The 22822-nt window shown below is 41.9% G+C and overlaps 1 protein-coding gene across 6 annotated transcripts in view; it reads right to left on the bottom strand.

Moving 5' to 3' along the window:
* The window catches only part of TGFBR3 (transforming growth factor beta receptor 3), a 206569-nt gene that overhangs the window by 164031 nt on the left and 19716 nt on the right, over positions 1-22822 (bottom strand). For all 6 annotated transcript variants that reach the window (XM_005542754.4, XM_005542755.4, XM_074001730.1 and 3 more), the window contains exon 2: positions 18360-18529. In XM_005542754.4, the coding sequence (XP_005542811.3) occupies positions 18360-18447 (88 nt within the window). In that variant the 5' untranslated portion in view covers positions 18448-18529. The remainder of the gene's footprint in view (positions 1-18359; positions 18530-22822) is intronic.

Here is a 22822-nt window from a genome sequence, read left to right as displayed (position 1 = left end):
CAGCCAACAGCTCCTCAGCCATCTCCCAAGGATATTCCCCGACCTGCCTTTTCTCCATTGGGAGCACAAAGCTAAACAGCAATTGCATTCTGCCCATCATAAGGTTGTTCTAGCTCTCTCCCCCTCTTTTCCTAAATATATAGATTCTCTAAATAAACATTAATTTTTTGAAGACCTACTACTATGTGCCATAAACTTCTGGCTGCTTTACATGTATTTTATCCTCATCAAATCAAAGGAATAGGTATAATTCGCAGTATTGTATAGATAAGGCAACAAAAGCTTTGCAAACCACAAAACTGGGACTCAAATCTCCAAAAAAAAAAAAAAAAAAAGGAAAGAAAAAAAAGTAGGGGGGAAGAGTGCTTCTTATTCACATCCTCTCCCAACTTCATCATTCCCATTATACCACTGTGGTATTCCTACTATACTACTGTAAGTAAAACATATGGAAAATAAAGAAACTGGGTATCAACAAAATCTGTTTAACAGCAACATTATATTTCAGGATCAGATCTAATTTTTGTACCAAAAATATGCCTGAATAATAGAACTGCAACTTAAAAGACTGATTAAATATGTTCACCATGTGTTACGGACTGAATGCGTATCTCCCTAAAATTTGTACGTTAAAATCCTAACCCCAGTGTGATAGTATTAGGAGATGGGACATGCTAACAGGTGGAGCAATTAGGTCATAGGGACAGCGCTCTCGTGAATGGTATAAGTGTCTTAAAAGAGACTCCAGAGAACTCTCTAGTTTGTCTTTTTGAGACTTTCATGTGAGGATACAATGAAAAGTCATCAGTCTACAGTCTGGAAGAGGCCCTCACCAGAACCTAATCATGCTGGCATCTTGATCACAGACTTACAGCCTCCGGCACTGTGAGAAAAACACATTTCTGTTGTTTTTAAGACAGCCAATCTATGGGTGACTTACACGTGACTTTGTTATAGCAGCCCAAACTAGGTAAGTGCTATGGTAACATTTTCAAAGCATACTATTTCCAATAGTTTCATTTAAAATAAACATGATCCTCTGGTTTATATGCATTATCTCATCTATAATCCTCACAAGAACGCAATTGAGATAGGAACTACTGATACTTCAATTTTACAAATGAGGACACTGAGTCTGTGGTCATACAGCCTATGATCTGGACCTGAACCTGTGTGCCTGAATCCAAAACCCAAGGTCACAACTACTGCACGATCTGACTTTTCATGCGTCTCTGTCAAGACCACTCTTGACATTGCAGTGGAGAATTACTTTCCCTAAATAAAAGTGCAGAAACCCAACAAAGTTACTGTTCATCTTCATAAAGCCCTCAGGTATTACCCACATTCAGAGAGTAAAATCTCTACAAAATCCTTTTGTTACAAGTCCAAAATGAAAGTTCACTGGAGTGACTCTGTTCCAGTGAAACTCTGCTGGCAAAGCCCAACAGCCTGATGAAAAGGTACAACATCCTATCTTTGGGTTCCAAAACTGCCTCTAACTCTGACATCTAGTCCAAAGGAACAAGGATATTCATTTTACTACATCTCTTGCTCAGCAACATTAGCCTTAAGCCTTAAAGAACATATTTTTTACAGTACACACTGAGCTTTCAGTTCCTACAACTTAGAGCAAAGGTAGCCAGGCCAGTAACTCACTTTAGCAAGTAGCCTTAGTTACACATCCCTGAGCTCACCCTCCAGGAAAGTCAAAGGGAGTATCAGTTTTCATCATTATTAATGAAGAGTAGATTGAAGAGGATAGAATTACAGCTCTAAAACAGAGAGAATTACAGCTCTAAAACAGAGGTTCTCAAACACAATTTAATAAGACAGACATGATGAATCTTGTTCACATTTGGACACACTAGAGTCTTCAAAATAAACTAGTGAAAACTACAAAAGCAGTGCTGAAAGAAATTAAGAAAAACCTAAATAAATGAATGGGTGTACCATGTTCATGAATAGTAGAACAGATACTACAGGCAACAAATTATGAGCACTTTTCATTCTATCTCTTGTAATCCTAACCCCTCTTTCTCCCTTTGAAATATTTTTAAACGCAAATAACCATAGTTATTTTAGAATAACCTAGAATTTTGTTTTATCTTTTTGAGGAAAATCATTTAAAGTCTTCAATTTAACTATTAGTTGTAACATTATTCATGGTATCTCACAACCTAACTGGGATATACAAGTAGGTCTTGACATTGTTATACAGAATTAACTCTCCAAAATAAAAGCATAATGAGACCTTTTAAACATAATAAAGCAGTAAAGAAAAATCTGTGTCTTTTGTCAGTTCAAAGGCTTTCATAATTCCTCACAGCTCTCAGATCTGTGTTTCTATCAACTCATAAAGTTGGCTGGGAATCATCTGACAGAAAGGGTTAAAAATACTAAGCTGCTACTCTAGGCCTGCTGGCTGAGGAGGAGGCAGGTTGCCCAGGGTTTCAGGACAGCCAGCCTCACACAGAGTAAACGTAGGGGATGCTGTACACTCAGGAATAAATTCCTCAACCAGTGCATACTCTCCTGAGGCATTCTTGTAAACTTTTTCCAAGTTGAGTAATAAACAGAAATAATAGATTTTTGGGGGCCTTTCCTGAGTTCAGGGAGATCTGACAATATCACGAAATGTTTCGGCACAGTCCTCTGAAATTTTTCATTAGAATTCTTTTCTTCTGAATCATGTTAATAAAGTAAGATTTGGTCTGGGATTTGTACATAAGTACTTACTCACATGTTGCTCAAGCCCAAAAGGACAAGAAAAAGACGCTGAGGCCTGTCAATAGGAGGCAGGGCCAGGCCCAGGAACTGGAAGATTTGTGGATGGATGTTTTCAAACAGAGCTACACACAGCTCCCTTATATAACACTCAATTGGCTTTTAGATAAGTCTGAAATATCCTTCTGTACTTTCATCTTCTGCTGTCTCCCTTGCCCTCAGAGTCAACAGAAACTGGCACTTGGCTCCAAAAGCCTCAAATCTCTCTCATCTATGAGGGACAGGGACTTCTATTATTTGTCCACAATTTGTCAAGCTGAGCTAATTCTAGGTGTTATCATTCTATATGTCAAATGTAGCAAAATAATGCAAACCTGTTTACCTGTTTCTTCCCTTCCTGCATATAGTATACCCTGGCCTTAAATTGGCATGCACTTGATTTCAAATTGAGATTTTTTAAAATAGCATCTTCCAACTGCAGTAGCAGTTGGAAAATTCACTTTTTGCTGACCTGGGCCACCTAAACAGAAGAAATGAGAAACCTGATTTGTTTTATTTTAAGAAGAAAAAACTATTTAAAGCCCTGATCCTGGCTCCTTTGAACATTTAACACTTAAAACCTGAATTGTTTCACAACAAACTAGAGCTCCTTTTCCTCTATTTAAGAAGAGGCCCCTGGGAAGTATTTATTTAGTTAATGAATGTTAAACAATTGTGTTTCTCTCACAAAACAAAAATAAACAAACCTCTTGAAGATGCTCTTTGGGCTCTCTAGGTCTGCAAGGGTCCATATGAGCTCCCTCACTGAGAGCCTAGAGCAGTACACTGGCAATTTAGAAAACAATATGGCCACAAGCCCTTCTCCAAAAAGAAAAGCAACTCCCCTCTTGGCCAAACTCCAAAAAGGCAATTGAGCCGGGTAAGGTCCAGGCTAATCTCTGTACTGTCTCTCTGCCAACTTTCTCCTGCAGGCATTAGGTTTTTCAGCATGGGCTTTGCAAATAATCTAACAATTAATTAGTGCTTTTGAATTCACCCCATACCATTAATGGAACACTGCCAGACAGCCTTTGAGAGGGTATTTCTAGAGCTAATTAAGCTTGGCAAAACAGAGGACACAAACTTCCTGGCACTCACAAGGGCCAGGCTGAGACCTGGCAGGTGACAGACAGTAAAGTTGTCCTTACAGATAATCCTAGGGTGATGAAAATGGCAGGCTGCTTGGATCAGGCTCTCGGGGTCCTCTATAATATGCCAGACCCTACTCTCAAATTATATAACTATCAGACTTTTTGCATTCAAGCTGTTCTTTCACCCTGAAGACATTTTTTTCTTCCAAATGAAGATGTGGCACTTAAAAGTTTGGTATTGCTTCTAGTCCACACCCCATCCTGTCACCCCCAAAAAGGACTGGTTTAGTAAAAAACAAAAAGTTGTATACTAGGTTTTTTTTTTTTTTTTTTTTTTTACTATATCTCAAAATAAACCTCATCTCAAAATGTCCTTCTTCCAATCAAACAGTCCTTGCATAATCCAAGATTTCTCACTCCCATAACCTCAGTCATGTGGGAAATCTATTTTTTTCACTATCTAATGCCACACAGAATTCCAGACTGCTCCACATGCATGGACAGCAAGATAAACACATTTTTGGGAGGACTAGAAAAAAGCTAGCAGGGGGGCAAAAAGAAAAAACATTGTTACATTCCTCAGGACTTTTCTGGTTCAATTTCAAAAGCAGAATGACCACCACCTGAGGCTTGCTGCAAGCTCCAGAGCTGTATGTAGACTGTACGCTGCCCTGCAACAACAGTGATGAGGCCGGAGAAAGCAAATCAGAAAACCTTATAAACTACTCAATGGCAATGTAAATAAATAAAAGTTATTTTAAAACACAACTTTTCAGGCACAGAGCTTAAATATTCTCAGTCTTAACCCCACTTATAATAAATATGGTGTCAGGGTGCTTAATAAACATCGATTACAACTTACAGAAATTTTTCCCTTCTAAAAAAATGTTAATTTTTTAAAAACTCTAGCCTGGAGTCTCATTATAAGAATAAATTAGGGCCAGGTGCAGTGGCGCAGTGGCTTGTGCCTGTAATCCCAGCACTTTGGGAGGCCGAGATGGGCACATCACCTGAGGTTGGGAGTTCAAGACCAGCCTGACCAACATGGAGAAACCCCATTCCTACTAAAAATACAAAATTAGCCAGGCGTCGTGATGCATGCCTGTAATCCCAGCTACTGAGGCAGGAGAATCGCTTGAACCCGGGAGGCGGAGGTCGCGGTGAGCCGAGATCGTGCCATTGCACTCCAGCCTGGGCAACAAGAGCGTAACTTCATCTCAAAAAAAAAAAAAAAGAATAAATTAGGAAGTCAATGGGGGAAAACTGAACTAGAAAATTAGAACCCTTCTAACTGAAATGAGGTATATTCAACTTTTAACTTTTAGTCGCTAACTCTCATTACCTAAGAGTCCCTTGGCCACGGCTTCTTGGACCAATGTCCCCACCCTCAGTGACCCAACACGAATCTCCTACCTTGGTCTACTAAGTCACAAGGCAAGAAATGTGACAAGGCAAAAGAGGCACACAAAAGGAAGAAATGGGGGCGGGGGAGAGAATTCCTTCTTTAACAACTGTTAGGATTATGTCAAGGTGTAGCCCCAGCTAATGAAGATGCACCTGGTTTCTGCAGGTGCACCACACTTACAGCCAGAGAGCTAAAGGCATCTGTGGAACTCAATGCCTCAAACCAATTTCCTCTCCAGCACATGGATCCCTCTGACCCAAGCAAGTTTACCAAAGGTGTTCAAGGTAGCTGTTGTAAAGGCATGCTAGAATCAAGCTCCCTTTCATGGCACTAAGAAATTGTCTAGGTGTTTGCAGTTTCTGTGTTACAATTTGTGCACTGAGAAAACAGATGACCTATGCTGTCAAATGTGGTCCTCAGACTAGCGGCATCAGCATCTTATGAGCCTGTTAAAAATCTACAGTCTTTGACCCATTAAGGCCTACTAAAACAGAATCTGCATTTAACAAGATCCCTGGGTCTGGATTCTCATGCATACTAAGTTTAAGAAAGCACTAGCCTAATATTTGTTTATAACTTCAAACTCCAAAAGCAAAACTTCCTATTCCATAAACAAGATGGTATATTCCACCTCTGGCAAAACCACTATGAATATCCTTCTTATAAAATGTATTTTAAAGTGATTTTCTTTATAGAAAAAAATCTGCTGTATCATGCTCCTTGCTCACATTTAATATGTAGTTTAACTTATAAAAATAGGTTGACACACAACTCAGAAACATTTACTATGTAAAGCTGGATGCAACTGTATTTCTTTAAAACTGTAATTTACCACACTGTAAGAAGCACTTCTGCAAAAGGTGGTGAGACCCTCAAAACTCATGATCCTGAAAAACAGGCCCCTTGAGAAATGAAAAGAGCAAGACTTGGAAATCAGGAGGGTAAGCAAGCAAGGAAAAGAGGGTTCAGGCTATTAAGACGACGATTTTTCAAGGACATTCATTCACAACACAGATTTTCTTTAGATGGTTTGGGGGATTGTTTTGTGTTTTAAGATTCAGCTTTTGCAGTTCTATAGATGTAATTATCTTTAATATTAGGTTACAGCACAGTATTCCACTGATATGAGAAATACATTTTTATCCACTTTCCTCCTCAAAAGGAATAGGTTGGGGAAAAAATTGCAAAAGCATCATTCTGAATTTCTTAAGCATATGACTCCCAAGGGTTCTTCCTTCTAATAAGCAGTTCTGGTCACCATTATCTCTTGCCAGTATCTCCAAATCCACCTTTGCCCAACAGTCTATTCTCAACCCAGCAGCCAGAGTGGTCCTGTTAAGATATCCTTCAGATCATATCATTCCTCTGCTCAAACTCTCCAATGGTCATTCAGAGCGAGAACCTTATGATGGCCTACAATGCCCCGGGCTATACACACCCGCACCCTCTCCCACCCCTCAGTTAACTCTCTGATTTCCCATTCCAGCAGCCACGTGGCCCACCTGCTGCCGCCTGAGCACTTCAAGCAAACTTCCACCACAGGGCCTCTGCACTTGCTTTTCCTGCTGCCTGAAATGTTCTTTCCCCGGATATCCACTTAGCTCACCTCCTCCAAACCTTTGCTCAAATGTCATTTTCCTAGTGAGGCCCTTCCTAATCACCTTACTTCAAATTGCAATCCCCGCTAACAATCCCTAACCACTTTGCTTTTTATTCGTGGAACCTGCTGAAATACGCATTCTGTTTGTTTGTATCTGGTCTCTCTCCACTAGAGACATGCTTCAAGAGGACAAGGATTTTTATCTGTTTTGTTTATTGCTATCTCTCCAACACTTGGAATAGTGTCTGAAATACAATAGGTACTCAGTAAATCCTTGTTAAATCAATCAATCAATTAACACTTTGGGAAACTTAACTGTATTAGAAAAAGATGAAAAAAACTCATTCTTTGCACTAATTCCAAAATCTCTCCCCTTTCTGTGCCTCAGAAGCTAGCAAAGTACCTGAATCTTAAGAGGTACTCAAAGTTGACCAGACTACAAGTCTTCATCTAAAACATAGTAGTTATTTCAAAGTTTAAAGAAAAGGCAAAATGATAAGTGGTTCTGTCCTCTAACTCAAAAGGAAAAGATAAGGGTGGGCAGGAGCTATACAGCATTTTGCTTCACCATGTAGTATTATAACTTTAACTTTCAGCAATTTAACAACATAATTGTCATGCACAGGTGCATCCCACTGGAAAAGTTCGTCACAGGAAAATGCTGTAGCAGTCCAGTGGGGTCAATAATGAAAACAACACAGCAGGGAGGCCAGGCACGGTGGCTCATACCTGTAATCCTGGCACTTTGGGAGGCTAAGGTGGGCAGATCACTGGAGGCCAGGAGTTTGAGACCAGCCTAGGCAACACAGTGAGATGTCATCTCTATAAAAGATCACAAAATTAGACAGGTGTGGTGCCACGTGCCTGTAGTCCCACCTACATAGGAGGCTGAGGCAGGAAGATCTCTTGAACCCAGGAGATGAGGCTGCAGTGAGCCAAGACTGTACTACTGCACTTCAGCCTGGGTGACAGAGCAAGACCCTGTCTAAAAAATAAATTAATTAATTAATTGATTAATTAAAAAGCAGGGCCGGGCACGGTGGCTCACGCCTGTAATCCAAGCACTTTGGGAGGCCGAGACGGGAGGATCACGAGGTCAGGAGATCGAGACCATCCTGGCTAACACGGTGAAACCCCGTCTCTACTAAAAATACAAAAATTAGCCGGGCACGGTGGCGGGCGTCTGTAGTCCCAGCTACTAGGGAGGCTGAGGCAGAAGAATGGCATGAACCTGGGAGGCGGAGCTTGCAGTGAGTGGAGATCGCGCCACTGCACTCCAGCCTGGGTGACAGAGCGAGACTCCGTCTCAAAAAAAAAAAAAAAAAAAAAAAAAAAAGCAGAGCAGGGGCTGACTCCAGAGGCTGAACCTCTGCCCTCCCTTGAGGCCTATGCTACCTGTGTATCCTGTATCCTTGTGGGTGGGGTAGGAGAGTAGGAAGGAAGGGAGGTGTTACTCAGATGGCCCCAGTCAATATTCTGGACTAGGACGCAGTTACTCAGGCATATGAGGACAAAAGGAAGCAAAACAAAGAATACAGAGCAATTTTATCAAGACTTTTTCCTTTTGCCATATATGGTTCCCCTCATTGCCAATGAAGAGAGTAACTTAAAAATAATTTTTTAAATCAACATTTTCCTTTGAAGGTAGTAAAATTTTCCACATTACACTGTAGATTTTTTTTAAAGATTTTTAAGAGCTGGCAAGGGAGGGCAGGGGAATAGCTGGGCTTCAGTCCCCAGAACACCTGCTCCTACTCCTTGGAAGGAACATTCCAAGAGCTAGGGCATTTTTCAGCCCCTAGAACTCCACCTGATTGACAGTGCCCTCTCCGAAAACAAAAATGTGACTTTGAAGTTCAGGACAGATGTTTTTTAGGCCATTCTGGCAGAGATTGTTTTAAAGAAAATGAAAGTCGGTGGCTCCCATGGATGTGGTGCGCGATGGGCCAATCATGCGGCTCGGTGCCGAGCAGGGTCAGTCCTAAAGGAAGGCCTCTCGCTGGCACACTTCCCGGAACACTTCCCAGAACACTCCCTGCTCCTACACTTCCAAAATCAGCGTGCTCAGAGCTCAGAGCTCTATGGGGTGATAAAGACACCCCCAGAGTTGGATTAATTACCAAAGCAAACAAGCTGAGAAAGTCTAATTTCCTAGATACACAACCGTACGCAAGGATAAGCTTTTAGCAATTAAACAGCTGTGTAGGCACATATAGATAAAGCTGCGTCTTGATGGAAGTGTTGATCACTATAAAACACACCATCACTGCTGTCCTAAAATAATCCAAATCAATCAGAAATCCAGAAAGCTGGGTGGCAGTTATACAGCCTACGATAAAGATGCAAAGCAAAGAGAAACCTGGATTCTCTTGACTTGGCTAACGTCAAATCTAGGAATAAATCTTACTCATTCTTGGTAAACATCCTCCCCTCCACTATATGCACATTCAGTTGCCCAACTAGTTATTAGTAAACTCTCCTTGAAAAATGATAAAAAGGGCCAGGTGCGGTGGCTTACAAGCCTGTAATCCCAGCACTTTGGGAGGCCAAGGCGGGTGGATTGCTTAAGCTCAGGAGTTTGAGACCAGCCTGGAAAACACGGCGAAACCTCGTCTCCACTAAAAATATAAATCTTAGCCAGGTGTGGTGGCGTATGCCTGTAGTTCCAGCTACTCAAGAGGCTGAGGTGGGAGAATCATTTGAGCCCGGGAGGTCAAGGCTGTAGTGAGCTGAGATATTGTGCCACTGCACTCCAGCCTGGGCAACAGTGAGACCGTGTCCCAGAAAAAAAAAAAAAGTAAAAGGCCTTGCATTAGGCTATCCACCCCACCTCCACACACACACACAGGTCCATACAGGGCAAGGGAATCTTTGAGAAATGAACTCACCTTTTTCTCAACTACTGCCTCAACTCCCGTGCGTGTGTGTGTGTGTGTGTGTGTGTGTGTGTGTGTGCGCGCGCGCGCGCATGCGCATGTGTGTTGTGTGTGCACGTGCATGCATGCACATGCAGTTTCTGCAGAAAAATCTAATGGAGAAGGTAGACAGGGAGGTGCTTCATCACACTTGGCTATGCACAATATCCTCAAAGGGAATACACTCTAAAATGCAGGCTACCCTATCCACTCTGGGTCTTTTATTTTTGAGACGGAGTTTTGCTTTTGTTGCCCAGGCTGGAGTGCAGTGGTGCCATCTCGGCTCACCACAACCTCCTCCTCCCAGGTTCAAGCGATTCTCCTGCCTCAGCCTCTCCAGTAGCTGGGATTACAGGCAGTCACCACCATGCCACTCTAGGTCTTTTAATAGCAGTTCTTTGCTCTTTAAAATAAAGTTTGGTGCTCTGGTGACAACTGGGATCACATTTGACAATGTGTCCTTTCCTTGTGCATCAAGGAGCAGAATTAAACATAAAACTGGTTAAAATAACCAGGTAAAGGCCGGGCATGGTGGCTCACACCTGTAATCCTAGCACTTTGGGAGGCCAACACAGGTGGACCACTTGAGCTCAAGAGTTCCAAACCAGCCTGGGCAACATGGTGGAACCCCATCTCTACAGAAAAAAAAACACAAAAATTAGCCAGGCATGGTGACGTGCACCTGTAGTCCCAGCTACTTGGGGGGCTGTGGAGGGAGAACGGCTTGAACCTGGGAGGTCAAGGCTGCAGTGAGCCATGATCATGCCATTGCACTCCAGCCCAGGCAATAGAGTGAGACCCTGTCTCAAAAAAAAAAAAATAAAATAAAAATAAGATAAAATAATCAGCTAAAAACAATAATAATCACAGACCAAATCAATTAGCTCTGTTCTAAGACCTAAGGTTTGGCGAAAAAAAAAAAAAAAAGAAAAAAGTCGAGGGGGCGGGGGCGCTTTTTTTCAGTTTGCTTTGAACCTTTGAGCCTATCCATCTTCTATCCTTACATTCCCTGGTGGCAGCCCCCTGCCGGCACCCTCCAGCCTTCCTGCCCTTATGAGTTTACAGGCTTCGATCACTTGATTGGCAGACAGGAGATAACTATGGCAGAACCACCTCTGAGGTTCACAGGCCATTAACTCAAATCCAGGATTTCTCTTTCAAGTACAGGATAAATGAATAAATTGAATAACGAAAATGTATATATACACAGTGGAATACTATACAGTCTTAAAAAAGAAGGAAATCCTGTCATTTGCAATAACACGGATGAACATGGAGGACATTATGCTCAGAGAAATAAGCCAGGCACAGAGCGACAAATATCGTATATGATCAAACTTATATGCAGAATCTTAAAAAGCCAAACTCATGGCCAGGCATGTTGGCTCACGCCTGTAATCCCAGCACTTTTGGGGGCCGAGGCAGGTGGATCACAAGGTCAGGAGTTCAAGACCAGCCTGGCCAAGATGGTGAAACCCCATCTCTGCTAAAAATACAAAAATTAGCCGGGTGTGGTGGCACGCACCTGTAGTCCCAGTCGGGAGGCTGAGGCAGGACAATCACTTGAACCTGGGAGGCAGAGGTTGCAGTGAGCTGAGATCATGCCATTGTACTCCAGCCTGGGTGACAGAGTGAGACTCCATCCCCCCGGCAAAAAAAAAAAAAAGTCAAACTCATAGAAACAGTAAAATGGTGGTTACCAGAGGTTGGGGAGTGGGGGTGGAGGACTGAGGACATGTTGGTCAAATATACAAAATCTCAATTAGGCAGGAGGAATAAGTTCAAGAGATTGACTGTACATCATGGTGACTAGAGTTAATAACAAGGTATTATAGTAGATACTGCCACCACTGAGCCCAAGATGGCCATGACTCCTGCAGAGGTGATCCACCCCCTCACCTACCCCTCTAGGACTCATGCCTTCCTCAAAAATGCCTGGGCCATGGAGCTGGTGCCAGTCATGTCCTTCACCATGGGGGCCAATACTCAGTCCCTACCAAGGACAACATCATGACCAACCGGGCAATGCCCTGCAACTATCTAGTGCCCCCCCAAGACGGTAGGAACATGCCGACATGCAGAGCCACCTCCAGGACCCCCAGTGTCCAGCTTGGAGCTGCCAAAGAAACTGTGACCACCTCACTTGACAGTGAGGAGGCCCCCTCCCTATAGCCCCCTATAAAAATGTGAAAAAAATAATATATTTTACATATGAAAATTGTTGAGAGTGTATTTTAAGTGTTCTCACCACAAAAAATGATAAGTATGTGAGGTTATGCATATGTTACAAAGCTTGATTTACTCACCACAATGTATACATGTATAAAAACATCATGGTGTACACCATAAATATGTACAATTTTTATTTGTCAAGAGGTGCTAAGGATACACTATACCAAAAAGACCATAAGATTTTTTGGTGCAGTTTGTCTGCAAAAGCATGTTTAAGTTCCGGTCCAACCAAGACTTGAATTGTCTTTCTAAATCACTTACTTTCTCTAAGCCCTATTATTCTCATTCTGAAAATGAAGAAAATAGTGCCTGCCTACCCCCAGAGGGTGCTGTGAGGATCAAATGAAATACTTGTTATAAAAACCTTTTTAAGATTACAAATACAGTATGATATTATTAGTTTAGACTCTACCCAAGGCTGCCAGCTTGTCCCATTCTAGACCAAGTATTAACCAGCTGGTATCTCAGCTTGCCTCCCATAGACACAAAGAGTTCAGAGCTTTCTTAGCAGGAAAATAGCTCAAACTAAAAGCATCTCGATTTTCCTGTGCACTCTACCTGGAATTCCAGGTACATCCAGTAGAGAGGGAAAGAAATGTTTCTCAATAGAAATCTATGTGCAGGTTGCAGGCAAGTTTCCAAAAGGACACATCTGGGCACTGAATTGAGACAGTGGAATGAAGAAGTTAGCCGTTCCACCAGTAGCCCACTGGCATCAACGCCAGCAGCACTGCTGCAGAGCTCACCTCAGCAGCACCCCTCTGACCTGGCACAAGGGGCCAGTGGTAAGTCCAGCCCTTCCAATCAAACCGATTTCCCTGAATTCTCCATGCGTGCCTCTTTTTCTCATTATTAAAACTCCTGGAAACATAGCCCTGCCTAATGCTGGCAAGCCTCAGAGGCAGCAGTGAGTATCTTTTAAAGATGTGTAGAACAGTTGGGAGGTTTGTTTTTTTTTTTGTTTTTTTGTTTTTTGCCTTTTCAAGTTTTTATTTTTATCCATTTTTTGTATTGAAAAGAAAAGCACAATTATCACAAATTACAAAGGAGGAAAGCAAAGCAGAACTAGAATAATAAATGAATCACTTCAGCCTGGAAAGCAGATATTTTCAATAATATTAATATTACAACACAAGTATAAAAGAGTTTTTAAAGCAAAACTTAGACTGAAGCCCATAGTATCAAGCACTTATTTTTTAAACTTCCCACTTTTCTTACATTAGGTAGATTACAGGATCTAAGATAAGAGGCCAATAAATAACATAATTTCTTTTTCTTTTTTCTTTTTTCTTTTTAACCCCAATAAATCTCTTGTATTTATTTTCTCTCTCTCTCTCTTTTTTTTTTTTTTAACCCAAAGTAAATCACCTAAGCTAATTTCCAATCAGGAGGCATTACGGTCCTTACACAGCTCATATTCACCAAGAGCACAGTCCACCCTCCACCCTCAACAGTGCTATATGATAACAAAGGAACAAGGGAGGGGAGGGAAAGCATGAGGTTTGTTTTTTTTTTTTTTTGAGAGGAGTCTCGCTCTGTCACCCAGGCTGGAGTGCAGTGGCACGATCTCGGCTCGCTGCAAGCTCCGCCTCCTGGGTTCACACCATTCTCCTGCCTCAGCCTCCCGAGTAGCTGGGACTACAGGCGTCCGCCACCACACCCAGATAATTTTGTTTTAGTATTTTTAGTAGAGATGGGGTTTCACCGTGTTAGCCAGGATGGTCTCCATCTCCTGACCTCATGATCCACCCGCCTCGGCCTCCCAAAGTGCTGGGATTACAGGCGTGAGCCACCGCACCCAGCCGAAAAGCATGAGTTTTGACAAAACAACACTAACACTGGGATATGGCTTGCTCCCCTCACCCACCCGGCCCCAACCTCCTTCATTCACTCTCTACCACAGGCAGAGAAGGAAAGAAAGGTTTTCACCGAAGGCCCAGACAAACCCATTGAGCTGGAACAAGCAGGCTCCCATGATTCTAACTTGGGCTCAATTTATGTACTCCCTTGTGCTCTGCCCCTCTTCTGGCCATATAACCAAAAAGAGGCCTTTGACAACCTTCACCCCTCTGCTACCAGACCTCCACACCTTCCCACCAATTTACAGCTTTAAGGCCACTTTGGTTAAGTGAGAATACAAATAAAGAAGGCCCATTACTTGAGGGTCCTTCTGCTCCGACGACCTATGTCTGTCTCTTCTGAGGCCAAAGGGGCTGAATCTGGTTCCAGGATGTCACACTGGTAGCTACTCACCTGGTATTTAATCAATCAAGAAGAGGTTTATTCATCCCACACAGAGGGTCTCCTCCCTAGAGGAGGATCTAGTGGTTGATGGGCTGGATTCTATAGCCAAACTGCCAGGTTCAACTCTCAACTCTGTCACTTATTAGTTCCAGGACTTTGTACAAATTGTTAACCAAACTGAGTCTCAATTTCCTTGTTTGTAAAATGGAGGTGATGATAATAAGAATAGCCATCTCATAGAGTTGTCTTCTAAAGACAAAATAAATTAGCTGGCACAGATCAAGCCCTTGATAAATGACAGCCTGTGAGCCGAGCACTGCTGGGTCTGAAGCTAATGAGGCTACATACTCAGCCTCACTGTTTGAGGCCACCGTTTGAATTCCAAGATTAAATAGTGCATGCCTTTGGCTCCAAGGGATGGAAGAAGAGAGCATCCAAACCACAGAATAAAATCCACAAGCCTCATTATGATATTTAAGATCTTTCATAATCTACTCCATCCTTCTTTCCAAATAGACCTCCTGCTACATTTCCATACCAGCTCTCCATGTCATCATTAAAAAAAAAAAAAAGGCCGGGCGCGGTGGCTCAAGCCTGTAATCCCAGCACTTTGGGAGGCCGAGACGGGCGGATCACGAGGTCAGGAGATCGAGACCATCCTGGCTAACACGGTGAAACCCCGTCTCTACTAAAAAATACAAAAAACTAGCCAGGCGAGGTGGCGGGCGCCTGTAGTCCCAGCTACTCGGGAGGCTGAGGCAGGGGAATGGCGTAAACCCGGGAGGCGGAGTTTGCAGTGAGCTGAGATCCGGCCACTGCACCCCAGCCTGGGCGACAGAGCAAGACTCTGTCTCAAAAAAAAAAAAAAAAAAAATTAAGCACCTAAATGCCACATTCTGTACTAGGCCAGGTTTTCCCATCTGCAACTCAGCGCCTTCTTCTTCCTAGACTCTGCCCAGTCTTCAAGACAGAGCTCAAGATCTAGAGCTTCCACAAAGCCCTCCCTGGCTGCTCTGACCCACAGGGCTCCCCCTCATGACCCCTCTGAGGTCTTTGGGTTTTACTTGGCTTTCACCACACATTCATTATTTGGTCATATGGTTATATTTTATAAGCCTAACTAAAGTACGAGCAACTCAAAAGAAGGGATGAATGTGGCTGGGCATGGTGGCTCACACCTTTAATCCCAGTGCTTTGAGAGGCCGACGTGGGAGGATCGCTTGAGGTCAGGAGTTCAAGGCCAACCTGGACAACAGAGCAAGACCCCATCTCTCCAAAAATAAAAAAAGTGGGGTGGGAATGAATCTTACATTTTTTGCATGTATATCCCTAAGTGACTATTACTGTGCTTTGTACTTAGCAGGGATCAGTGAATAAATGATTTACTTAATATTTCAGGAGGACATAAATGGCTCAAAACAAACCTATTACCATTCTTTCCAAACAAAGGCCCTTCAAATCAATCCTTCCTCACAGTATAGAGGCCTAAAGGCTCAATCTCCAGACCTGGTATAAGTAGGTTTATAGTTCCACCTGCTATTTATTAGCTGTGTGACCTTAAGAAAGTTATTTGACCTCTCTGTGCTTCCATTTCCTCACTTATACACTGTGGATAATCAAAGTATCTATACTTCTTAGAGTATTTATGAGGATGAAATAAGATAATACATGTAAAGAACTTTGGGGCCTGACACACGGTAATTATTTGAGATATTCATCATTGTTATAACTACCCAGATGAGCTAAATTCAGCTCATCCAGAATGCCCAAAAAATCATTTTATAAAGTATGCTGGGCCTACAGAGAAAAAATATCAGATATTAGCACATAAAAAATTTTTTTTTCCGCCAAGCGCAGTGGCTCACACCTGTAATCCCAGCACTTCGGGAGGCCGAGGCGGGCAGACTGCCTGAGCTCAGGAGTTCACGACCAGCCTGGGGAACACGATGAAACCCCATCTCTACTAAAACACAAAAAATTAGCTGGGCGTGGTGGCATGTGCCTGTAGTCCCAGCTACTCAGGAGGTTGAGGCAGGAGAATTGCTTGAACCCAGGAGACGGAGGTTGCAGTGAGCCAAGATTTTGCCACTGCACTGTAGCCTGGGTGACAGAGTGAGACTCTGTCTCAAAAAAAAAAATTTCCCTTCTTCTTCTTCATTCATTTGATCTACTATATTTTGCAAAAGGGAAACAACCAAAAACCTTCGACACCAAAAAGGCATCCGTACCTCTGTACTATTTATCAGTTGCCTCGTGCTTATAAATAGTACAGCCTATGTCAAGCCTACATCTCCAGGCAGGAGAATCTCTTAAACAAGGAGGCAGAGGTTGCAGTGAGCCGAGATGGCACCACTGCACTCCAGCCTGGGTGACAGACAGAGCGAGACTCTGTATCAAAAAAAAAAAAAATCTGTAACTCTACTGTCCCTTCTACCTCGGCAAAGCTTTGAGTGTGTATTCAACTCAAATATATATACACTTGTGTGTATATTTTCCCAAAGGCTTGAAATAGGAAAAGGAAGATCTGAAGCAAAACTGATTCACTATCAAATTCATCAAGGCTGGACAGGGCCATCGAACTCACTCCTTTCCCATAAAGTGCCTTCTTCAGTTGTGTTTTTCAGTCTGACCCAGGCATCAATGAAGGCAGAAAGCCCAGCCTAAAACCCACAAGGTGAGACTAGATATCTTGTCATCAAAACAGCATATTTTCCATCAAGCCGCTTCTCTCCCTCTTCTCTCCCTCTTTCTCTTTTTTTTTTTTTTTTTTGGCGGGGGGGGGGCATTTCTACTACTTCTCAATGAGATTTTAAGTCAATTCCATTTATTCCATTGTAATAGAAAGGCTAAAAGGCAAATAGCACTTCAATAATGAGACAAAATGAAACTGCTGATAGACAAAAATAGAGAATGGGCAGTTCAAATTCATAAACTGGCATTCAAAAAACAATGACAACAAAAAAGGCCTAGCAACTTTCTTTCAAGATATTTATGGCCGGGGGAGGTGGCTCACACCTGTAATCCCAGCACTTTGGGAGGCTGAGGCAGGCAGATCATGAAGTCAGGAGATTGAGAACAGCCTGACTAACACGGTGAAACCTCATCTCTACTAAAAATACAAAAAATTAGCCAGGCATGGTGGCACATGCCTGTAGTCCCAGCTACTCAGGAGGCTGAGGCAGAAGAATCGCTTGAACCCGGGAGGCAGAGGTGGTGGGCGTCTGCAGTCCCAGCTACTTGGGAGGCTGAGGCACGAGAATTGCTTGAACCCAAGAGGAGGACGTTGCAGTGAGCTGAGATCAGGCCACTGCACTCCAGCCTGGACGACAGAACAAGATTCTGTCTCAAAAAAAAAAAAAAAAGTTACATATTGAAATATGCGAAATAGGCAAAACTAAATACCTCCCAAGCAGCCTACATCAAGAGTGTCACCTCAATCTAGAAGATCTATTCATTTGCTAATAAAGGACAAAAATGCTTTCTTGAAATCCTTATTCAGGGACAAAAATGTAAATACAGGTCAGGCATGCACCTGTAATGCCAGCACACTAGGAGGCCAAGAAGAGAGGATAACTTGAGCTCAGGAGTTTGAAACCAGCCTGAGCAACATAGGGAGACAAAAATAAAACATTAGCGGGGCATGGTGGCACACACCTGTAGTCCCAACTAGTTAGGAGGCTAAGGTGGGAGGATCGCTTAAGCCCAGGAGGTCAAGCCTACAGTAAGCCATGATTATGCCTCTGCACTCCAGCCTGGGTAACAGAGTGAGACTTCATCTCAAAATATATATATATAAAAACAATCTATGCATGTAACAAAATTAGGTGGGATTATTCATTAGCGTATTTGTTCTCTTCCTTCCTCCACCAAGGTTAGCCAGGTATCTGCATCACTAACATGACAATGCCAGCACCAACCTAGTAAAATATAGCACAGACCAATGTATTATGTATCTACACAGTAGTCAAATATTTTATTTCCCTAAAGAACATAAATATTCAAGTTCTGCATGAACACCACATGGGCTAAATTCCTCTCAACTAAAGAGACTGGGACAAAATGTATCCAAAAATATATAACAAACATGCAATTTATATTATGCAACTTACCTGCAGTGGCTAAACAGGAACTCATCAGGGCAAAGATGGCGATCACATAATGGGAAGTCATTTTTATTTCTCCAACAGTGTGTCTCATCCAGTCACTTCAGCCTGCTCAGAGCACAATCTTTGCAAATCAGAAGTAGTCTTAAAGTCCCTCCTTGCAATTTTCAAATTGCCTGTAAAACAAATTTCAATAAGCAAACTTAATGAAGAAACTTCACAAACGGACACTAAAGTTAAATGGAGAATTTCTGAAAAGCATAATATAAGAAATTTATCTTAAAAGATGCCAAATAGCACTCAAGCAAACTAGACTGAGGGCAGTGACTATCTAATAAAGATTTTTATTGCAAATACTTTTGCCAATGACATATTTGCTTTTGACTTTTGTTTTCTTTTTGAGATGGAGTCTTGCTCTGTTGCCCAGGCTGGAGTGCAGTGGCATGGTCTTGGCTCACTGCAACCTCCGTCTCCTGGGTTCAAGCGATTCTCCTGCCTCAGCCTCCCAAGTAGCTGGGATTACAGACATGAGCCGCCACACCCGGCTAATTTTTGTATTTTTAGTAGAGATGGGGTTTCACCATGTTGGCCAGGCTGGTCTTGAACTCCTGATGTTGTGATCCGCCCGCCTTGGCCTCCCAAAGTGCTGGGATTACAGGCGTGAGCCACCGCGCCTGGCCCTGTTTTGAGATTTTAAATCTTTGGTTTTATAGAGAATTTTCAGGACTACAGAAGAAAATCCAGGTGCACCTGAAATATAACATCACCAGTTAAGTTGTGGTACCAAACTTATCAATGACACTTGATACATGCAACCCTAGTGCCAACAAGAAAACAAAACCAGCTCTGATTAGAGACTCAATCTAATGTTATAATAACAGAGTTATCACAAGGATCAAATTAAGTTGCACTGAGAAGCAATCTGAAAAAAATAAAGAAACGTAAAAAGGCAAGGTCCTCATTTCAACTGTTTGCCAACATTTTAACAGGAGAAAAGTCTTCCCTGTCTCTCAGCCCATCTGAGACTATCTGGTTACTGGACTCGAGGATCTAGAAGGTTCTTTCTAATCTTTTCCTATCCAGAGTCTTGAATGAGAGTTTTGTGGTGGCTTGCCTAACTTGAATATTCCTCACATGGCCCTAATGGTTACTGATTTAGACACTCCAAAGTATATTTTTCCAGCCCTCTATCCCTGAGCCTGGCACAACTCACAGAAGTTCAATTAACAAACATTTACTGAGCATTTACTATGCTCCAGGCATGGTTCCTTCTCATCAAGAATAAAAGTTATGGGTAAAAGTGCAAAGACCTTCCCTGATCTAGGTCCTGGAAAAGGCAGAATGGTGGAGTTTCCAGGCGCCATCTCACACACCTGGGGGTTGTGGCCTTATTATCTTCACTCAGGAAATATCACCCAACAGGAGCTGCCCGCTACCTTCAGAGACAAAGCCAATGTGGGTGCGTGAAGATACAGTACAAAAAAAATATTTTTAATGAGTTTGTAATTAAATGGTCTTAGTCTATTGCATCAATTGTCAAAGAGAAAGATATTTAAAATGGCTCTTTGCAATTGTAACATTGCCTATGAATAGGGTGACTGCAGGACAGGGGTGGGAGGGAGCGGAAGCCTTTTCACTGAATTCCCTTCTGGGTTTTGTATTAATAACATCTGCAAGTATTACCTATCCAGAAATGATAACAGTAAAGTTCCAATTTCAAAAAGAATTTCTTAGATATGTCTTAAAACTAAATTATTATATAGGCAGGAGGCACTATGGTTCAATCTTGATATATGTTAGTGATTAAAATCCTCGTATGAATAGTATATGGATTATGATAAAGATAAAAAATCTGCCTGGGTGTGAATCCACTCTGCCCCAATGGTAATGTTAGGCAACTAACATTTCATGAACTCTTCATGAATGAACATATCCTGTGGTAGGAAATGTATGTTAGGCTGTTGTGAGGATTCAGTTAGTTAATATACATACACAATGCTTAGAACAATCCCTAGCACATAAAAACCAACCAAATAAATGTTAGCTATGATTACTGTACTGTATCGCTACTTGTCCATTCTCTTTGAGGTATTTATACCAATAAAGTGGAGAAATTAAGGTATAGTTATTTATGTAAGTCTTAGCTACTGTAAATCCAGTTCAAACTTTTGTTTAGTGAAAAACAAACATTACAACAGACAAAAGGAGATAAGCTAAAGAGTGGACTCACTAAAAGAACAAAATTACCAGTCAAGTTGAGGCATAAGTCATCAATGACACAGCTTGTCTCAAAAGCTGACTAAATTATAGAGATAATTTGGGAGCCATTAAACTGACTTAATTATCTCTCAAAGTCCAACATTTCTGTCACCATAATTCCACATCAACTCTGATCACATGGAAATCTTCTCTGTTAACTTAAAAATTAAACAACCACAAAGAGTATCTGTGTCTATTTTTTTCCCTTCAAAATATTAGATTCCCTAAATTAGTGAACTGGTTTACAAGAACTATAGTGCCTCCTGCCTATGTAATAATTTTGATAAGGAAAAACCTCTCTGGAAGAATATGCTATGTCAGCAAATGTTAAAGACAACTTTTATAAAGCAAAACCCTGTAAGGAGATCTCAGAAGAAGATGACTTCCCAGAGGATTTTACGAAGCACATAAACTGTAAGCGGCACGAGGCTTGTGGGAATATTTAATGAGCTTGCGTCACCCTGCCTACAGCTGCAGTGGGTCTGAGGGTCTGTGCTGCGTTAATCCAGGGGTTTAAACCAGGTCTGAACGAACCTGTGGAAAAGAAAGGCAAATGGTTCCATTAAAAATATAGGCTGCAAATTGCTGACAAGAATATTGGGCAATTATTAAAATGCAGCAATTACAGATATAATAAAGCCAAGCTAAACAGTTTGATGCCCAAAGGCAAACCACAGCAAGTTTACACCGGATCTTAAAACATCTCTGAGGAAGTCCTGGACAAGCTGAAACTGCACACTGCTGTTTGTAACAAAAAGGGAGCTTTTCTTCTTTTAGCTTAAAATTCTCTCCATAATGTAACTTGTTCAAAAAGAAAATAAACTGCAGAAGGTTTTTGTCTAATCTCCGCAGTGTGGTGAAAGGCTCCCAAGGCAGAGGGGAAGCAAAAGGGAAGCGTGTCATTCTCATTCAGCTGAACTCCAGTTTTGGCCACAACTTGTACACCTCAGTGCCTTAACACCCAACTTAGGAATCAGTTTCCTAATTAGAATGCTGGATGGACTGAAGGCTTCCGAAAAGTTGCAGCTTTGATAAAACTAAGGAAATATAAACTCCTCTTTTCTTCTGTGAGGTTCTACCACACTGACTGTAAACACCAGGGACTCCCAATCCTGACTTTTTGACCTCAAAGAATCTCTGGACTTTATGAACTAAATGATTTCTTTAGAAATATGGGTTCTGGCCGGGTGCAGTGGCTCATGCCTGTAATCCCAGCACTTTGGGAGGCCGAGCTGGGCAGATCACCTGAGGTCAGGAGTTCGAGACCAGCCTGGTCAACCTGGCAAAACTCTGGCTCAACTAAAAATACAAAAGTTAACCAGGCACGGTGGTGCGTGTTTGTAATCCCAGCTACTTGGGAGGCTGAGGCAGGAGAATCACTTGAACCCGGGAGACGGAGGTTGCAGTGAGCCGAGATCATGCCACTGCACTACAGCCTGGGCAACAGAGTGAGACTCCATCTCAAAAAAAAAAAAAAGAAAGAAAGAAATATAGGTTCTGTCTATGGAGTAGCCATTCCTTTATTCCTTTACATTCTTAATAAACTTGCTTTCACTTAAAAAAAAAAAAAAAAAGTAGAAATACCTAATGTAAATGATGAGTTAATGGGTTCAGCAAACCAACATGGCACATGTATACCTATGTAACAAACCTGCATATTGTACACATGTACCCTAGAACATAAAGTATTAAAAAAAAAAAGTAGAAATATAAATAGGATACTCTGAGATCGTGAAAGAGCAATTTGGAATAATAGTCATTTTGCCCACATTTGAAAGCAACATGTTCCATTTAAAAGGTAGGTGAACTTTGATGAATTGATGAACACTTAGTATTCATCAATAACATAAGAAAATTCGGAGACTTAATGGGTTTTTTTTTTAATAATAAATAAATAAATAAATGCGCTGCTAATTTCAGAGATCCCCTGGGTTTATTTCTGAGTCTATTAAGTGCACTGCCCCTCATGCCCTCATGACCCAAAAGAGTGCACAGGTAAAGACCAGGATTCGCTGAAAAAATCCCATCCAAATGAATCCTTAAAACCATCATGTTCTAAACCAATATTCAAAAGGATCTAGTTGGGTACAATATTTCCTAAGGTGAGGAGAGAAATCTTGCTGCATCTAAGAGAAAAACTGTGGCAAAATGGATGTCTGGCAATAGGCTAAGAGCCAGTAAGAAAAAATTAGTAGCTTCCCCTTAGATGG

This window comes from Macaca fascicularis, chromosome 1 (genome assembly GCF_037993035.2).
Source record: "Macaca fascicularis isolate 582-1 chromosome 1, T2T-MFA8v1.1".
NCBI classification, from domain to species: domain Eukaryota; kingdom Metazoa; phylum Chordata; class Mammalia; order Primates; family Cercopithecidae; genus Macaca; species Macaca fascicularis.
The sequence above is the reverse complement of the archived record's forward strand: the minus strand, read 5'-3'. Positions and strand labels throughout refer to the sequence as shown.